The following is a 6,717-nucleotide window of genomic DNA, read 5'->3' on the forward strand; positions in this document are numbered from 1 at the left end:
AGCTACTGCCGAGACTTGTTTACCTGAATACCTACCAACGTAGATAAGACAAAATCAATATGCTCCTAGTCTGTTTGCAGTCCGCGGCTGTCTTTGAGATCTGCCGCCCGACCCCCCCTCTGCAATGTCTCCTGAGAGGACCTAAGAATATATGTCAGCAAATTCAGTATACCTCGAAGTATATGCATGACTGTAGAGTCTGTGAGATTGCACAGCAAAGTCTCTAGAGACACCCACTTGGAGATGTGGACGGCGTCTTTGAGATTAACCTCCATATGTGATGCAATGTTTGCAATTATGGAGTTGCATTCTTGATGTACATCAAGAGGTATATGCGAGTGGGATCTTTGAGATTGCTCCAATTAATTACTTTCATAGCAAAGTCTCTACAGAGAGGTATATGCGAGTGGGATCTTTGAGATTGCTCCAACTAATTACTTGCATAGCAAAGTCTCTACAGATAACAGCACATGGTGATAATGTCACTATACCTTGGTTCTGCTTGCAGATGTCAGCAATGTCTTTGAGATTGTCTAGACTCACATGAGTGATGTAATGCCTCCAATTATGACATCGTCATATGAATAAGCCAGCGGCATGCCTCGAGTGTGCTTACAGGTGTCAGATGTGAGCGTATTGAAATATATCCAACTAACACATCCATACTATTATCCATAAAAATAAAAACACGCACCATCTCTCAACTACATCTACGTATGTATAAGAACAATGGGGGTACATTAGATATCTTCATAATTGTATAGAGGTGTGATGAAGCGTTTTAGTTCTTCTGGTGAGGGTGCGCCCTCGCCAAAGCAATCGAGATTGAGCGTGGAGAGCGTCTTTGAGTTAAAGCATACCGTACCGCGTGGTTTCCTAAAAGAGTACCGAGCGGATCTAGACGAGCACCACAGAGATGTGCTCCCAGTGCTCAATGGACTTGCACAAAATATGCGAAGTGTTTTGCTGAGGGAGTTGGAGGTGCAGCAATTTAAAACCGTTCTTGTGATCTGCATCATCATGGAGAGAAGCGATGCATCCGGAGCTACTGTTTCAGCATCGCCATTTTTCCGCAGTGCTCCCATATCCATTCTGAATCCACATGGCATTGATGATCAACTATCCAACGCCTTCGGCAAGATCTTATCCAAGGTTGATGGATGGCTTCAGGCTGGCTTCAGGCTGGCTCTGGCTGGACTGTGGTTCGGGTGCGAAGCGTGCACATTGACATTGCCAAGTATCTCCCCATGCGCGGCTCATCTTATCTACCTCTCCCGCAGAAGATCTCCAAGACGAAGGGGGTGATCAACGTTCGTAATACCGATGATCAGTGTCTGAAATGGGCACTTCTATCCGCACTACACCCAGCTGAGAAGGATGCTCAACGCGTTACAAAGTACCAGTCGTACGCACAATCCCTGAACTTTGATGATGTGGACTTTCCTGCAACTCTTGCGGATGTGTATAAGGTGAGTTTGGATGAGGAATGAGTAATTGTAATCCTTCCAATCATACTTCGATCAATGTGCTAGTGTATGTGTACCATGATGTATGTACATAGCCACATTCACGGAGGTGTTGTTTCTGTGTGTGTATGTGTACATAGTCACATTGAGGTGATGTTTCTGTGTGTGTGTGTGTGTGTGTGTGTGTGTGTATGTGTATGTGTTTCGTCAGGTGGAGACTGCGAACAATCTAGTTATCAATGTGTTTGGATTTGAAGGTGACTGTCTCTTCCCATTGAAGTTGACGGACCATGAAAACGATGCCAGCACCATCAACCTCCTGCTCCTTCATGAAGATTTGGCAAGTCATTTCTGCTGGATCAAAGATTTTGATGCGCTATGCTATCATCTGAACAAGTGCAAGACTAGGACCTACTTTTGCATGAGGTGTTTATCCGGTCACCGATCTCCGCAGACTCTCGCCAGACACCAACTGTACTGCGCCGACGCGAAGCCTGCTGTGATCAAGCTACCAGAACCCGGTGAGACGCTCACTTTCACGGAGACCAAGCGGAGAATGAAGATGCCATATATCATCTACGCTGACACTGAGAGTGTTCTCAAACCCAGCTCGGGGCAGTATGGAGCCCACACTATTCGGAATGCAGAGCATGAACCCTGTGGCATTGCTTACATCGTAGTGCGGTCAGATGGAGAGGTGACGAGACGATTTCTTTACAGAGGTGAGTCACACTCCATAAATACAAATGCTGCTCTTTATTGTTTTCACGCATGCCAACGTTCAATCTCTATATGTTGTAGAAGTAAACTATCATACTGTTACTACTAGTTACGTATGAATTGACTTGCCGCATTTCAACAGTCTATCTTCATAATACATGTATGTATAGACATGTATCTTATTTCTATTTTGTGTTTGTGTGTTTGCGTGTACACGATTGTTATACAGGAGAAAACCCGATTGAATCGTTTTTCGAGGAGCTCGCGGGAGAGGATGAAAGAATTACCAATGACCTGCAGCACATACGACCCATGAACATGTCAGCGGAGGAACAGCAGCAGTTTAAAAATGCGAATGAGTGCTGGATTTGCAGCGATGAGCTGGGTGATGATCGAGTGCGAGACCACGACCACATCACGGGTAAATACCGCGGTGCAGCTCACAGCAAGTGCAACATCAACCTGAGGATCACACCAGAGACTCATCCAATCCCAGTAGTTTTCCACAATCTGAAAGGTTATGACGCCCACCCACTCATTTCAGCCATTGGCGTCACCTCATCGGAGAGCACAACCTACATGAGTGGCGGGAGAAAGAAGATCAAGAAATCCGGTGAGATCAAGATCATTCCTAACAACATGGAGCGTTATATCTCCTTCAGCTGGGGGCGATTCCGCTTTGTGGATAGCCTATCATTCTTGAATGCTTCGCTGGACAGGCTTGTAAAGAACACACCCAAAGACTCATTTCACCATCTGAGCTCATTCTCTAGACTCACCCACACCAACATCAACGGTATGGATGACAGCAGCAGCAGCAGTAGCAGCGACGATTCATCTACCACCAACATTTACCATGATGATACTTCAGCTGATGATCTGTTTGAGCTGCTTACTCGCAAAGGAGTCTACCCGTATGAATATGTAACCAGTACAGCGGTGTTTGATGAGACATCACTACCACCCAAAGACGAGTTCTTCTCTTCATTGACGGAAAGCCACATCAGCGATGATGACTATGAGCATGCTCAACGCGTCTGGTCTGCGTTCAAGTGCAGAAACATGGGAGACTACCATGATCTATACCTCAATACTGATGTAAATCTTCTGGCTGACGTCTTTGAGACATTCCGAGTCACAGCCATGAACACTTACGAACTCGATCCGGCACATTACTATACTCTCCCCGGACTCGCCTGGGATGCCCTGCTGAAGTACACCAAGGTATCCCTCTCTCTTCTGAGTGATGTGGATATGCACCTATTCATCGAGCGTGGTCTCCGTGGTGGGGTGTCAATGGCTTCACATCGACATGGCAAGGCAAACAACAGGTATGTGCATGTATGTGTGTGAATGCATGAACCACATCCTTACAACTTTTGAGTACTAGTATGTGTTTTTGTAAAGTATGTGTGTGTGTAGTCAGTTGAGTCATTCTTCTACATTGTGTGTATATTCATTATGTGTCTATCTGTCTGTATGTGTATGTGTGCGTGCATGCGTATTTATACCCCCCACATGCAACAGGTACATGAAGAGTTATGATGAGACCAAACCATCCACCTATCTCCAGTATTTAGATGCCAATAATCTTTATGGCTGGGCGATGTCACAGCATCTACCAGTATCGCACTTTGAGTGGTGCCCACCGACACGCGAGCTCCTGGATAGCATCCTCACTCAAGCGGACGATGCCTCGCTAGGCTACATGATTGAATGCGATCTCACCGTACCAGATCACTTGCACGACCTGCTCAACGACTACCCACCAGCACCGGAGAAGATGACCATCAGCGAGGAGATGCTCTCCCCATACCAACGCGACCTGATGAAGAGTATGTCGATCACCGGACTATCCTCACCTAAACTGGTCCCTCATCTCATGCGCAAGCAACGGTATGTGCTCCACTATCGCAACCTACAGCTTTATTCCAAACTTGGACTAACCATCGACTGTGTACACCGTGTACTACGCTTCAAGCAGGAAGCTTGGATGAAGCCGTACATCGAGCTAAACACAGAGCTTCGCAAACAAGCTGCCAACGACTTTGAAAGAGACTATTTCAAGCTGATGAACAATGCCGTATTTGGCAAAACTATGGAGAATGTGCGAAGGAGAGTGAACATCCGCTTGCTGCGAGCAGACGATGATGAGGACAGGATCCTCACAGCCGTAGCCAAGCCGACGTATGTTAGACACGTCATGTTTGACAATGACCTCGTCGGCGTTGAAAACAGAAAAATCCGCGTCTCCCTCAACAAGCCCGTGTACATCGGAATGAGTGTACTAGATCTCAGCAAGGAGTTGATGTATCGCTACTACTATTTCAATCTCAAGTCTCACTATGCCGAGCGTGTGCGACTGCTGTACACCGATACGGATTCCCTCATCCTCCAGTTGGAAACGGATGACTTGTACGCGGACATGATGAGCGACTTGGATGCGTACGACACCAGCAACTACCCCACAGATCACCCGCTATACAGCCAGGTGAATAAGAAGAAAGTAGGTAAATTTAAAGACGAGCTAGGCGGAAAAATGATGAGTGAATTCGTAGCTGTACGCTCCAAGATGTACTCATACAACGGTGAGGAAAGCGGACAGCGGGCCAAGGGCGTCAAAAGAAGCGTGACGAAGAAGTTCACCATCCGCGACTACGAGCGTTGTCTAACAGAAAGACGCACCTCTGCTCACCCTATGACTGCGCTGAGAAGCCACGATCATCGCATCTTCACCGAAACAGTTACGAAGACCTCACTCTCGCCATTCGACAGTAAAAGATACATTCAGCCCGATGGTGTATCCACGCTGGCATACGGTCATCGCCGCATTGAACCCTCGCACGCGTTACAGTAAACAATGAACTACCAGCATTGAGATTTTGACTTGATTTTCATACAGCTATAGCCATACATATTGAGATAGTGATGATGATGCAATGAATCTCCATGTTAGAATATCCAATGAATTATTTGTTAGAACTTCATCATGCTTCTTCAGCAATAGCGAATAATCAGCAAGTAGTTTTCTTTAGAGTTTTTCCCATTGATTGGTGCTGATCCATGTGTTGAACTTATCCGGATAGCCTTTCCACTTGACAAGGGATTTACCGTTTCTCTTGCGAAGGACTTTCTCCACCCGAAATCGGGTTTGTGTGGTCTTCTGCAACTGCTGCTCGTAGAAGCTGCCTATGATGGGTTCATTCATGAGGTCTCGTATGCGATAGGTGACGGGCTGTGTTGTTAGCACACGATCAATGATGAACACCTCTTCAGTCCAATTGGGTGTGTACCCCTTTTCAAAGTGTCGCTTGCTGACTGTGATTCTAACCTCATCACCTGTGCTGTAGCGGGGTTTTGCATGTGATCTTTTGGATGATTCAAGATGATCCTGAACGAAGGGTGCATTCGGTTCTTGGGAGGCTTCAGTGGGAGTCATCTTGATGCTGCGGTGCTTGCTGTTGTTGTAGTTGCGTACCAGTTGCGGTAGCACATCCACATACACATTGGTTGATTTAGCCGTAAAGTAGCGCCACATGCGTGATTTGAGTGTTCTGTTGAAGCGTTCCACAACGACTGCCTTGCCTTCGTTGTGGGTGCTGTACATGTGAATGTCGTTGTCGGACAGCCAGCGTTTGAATGTTGCATTGTAAAACTCTGTGCCTTCATCCACCCACAGTTTTCGAGGTGAACGTCCACTTTGCACGATGATCCTTTGAAATGCATCTCTAACGCTCACCCAGTTTTCCGCTCCAGAGGCATCACCCACGCATATCTGCTGAAGAGATCGATGACCGTGAGCAGGTGTCGAACACCCTTGTTGTACTTGGCAAATGCTTGCATGTCAACTAGGTCTGCACTCCAAATTCCATCGAGATCTTGTACAACAACTGCTCTGCGTGGAAAGCGTACGCGACGTGGTCTGTGCAAATCGTGTGCCAGACCCTCCATCCAGCTGTCATCTGTGCTCTTGCGTGTGCTATTTTTACCCCTACCAAGCGCTCTACCACCAGCGCCGCGGACCCCAGTCATGCTCAGCACCAGTCGATCATTCTGAGCGGTGTCACTGGTGAACTGGCAGGACAGTGCACGCAGGGTTTCGGTGATGCTACTGAACTTGCAAAAGAGTCGTCCGACCAGGATAGCATAGTGTCCACACACCGCTGTCGCAGGATTCTGCAGCACCTGGGTGTTTGTGTAGAGTGAGCAGTCGGTGAAACCCTCTGCGAAGTAGCGCTCCAAACCAGGCTCGTGATAGTCACGTTCCATTCTTTTCAGCGTGCGTCCAAAACTGTCAAACACGAGCACGCGATCTCGCTCTCTGCATACTGTCAACCAGTGGTGTCCACCCTGAGGTGGGTCATACACGGGTATAACGTTGTCTGTGTTGACAATGCAAAACTCTCCATCCTGGAGAGCGTGAGGGAGAAGATCGTAGCTGGACACTCCTCGAAAACCACTCACATGTCGCAGGCAATCCTCGATGTGCACATTGCTCAGCGGTACATCCATTCCACGAGGTTGGGTGTGC

General features: G+C 47.3%; 1 protein-coding gene across 1 annotated transcript; it reads left to right on the forward strand.

Moving 5' to 3' along the window:
• Window positions 1–1,768: 1,768 nt before the first annotated feature.
• LOC135827586 (uncharacterized) lies at window positions 1,769–5,491 on the forward strand. Its single transcript, XM_065340053.1, has 3 exons — window positions 1,769–2,188; window positions 2,416–3,517; window positions 3,714–5,491. Exons 1-3 carry the CDS (start codon window positions 1,888–1,890, stop codon window positions 5,041–5,043), a joined length of 2,733 nt encoding a protein of 910 aa, XP_065196125.1. The 5' UTR covers window positions 1,769–1,887; the 3' UTR covers window positions 5,044–5,491.
• Window positions 5,492–6,717: the final 1,226 nt, after the last annotated feature.

Source organism: Sycon ciliatum, chromosome 11 (assembly GCF_964019385.1).
Source record: "Sycon ciliatum chromosome 11, ocSycCili1.1, whole genome shotgun sequence".
NCBI lineage: Eukaryota > Metazoa > Porifera > Calcarea > Leucosolenida > Sycettidae > Sycon > Sycon ciliatum.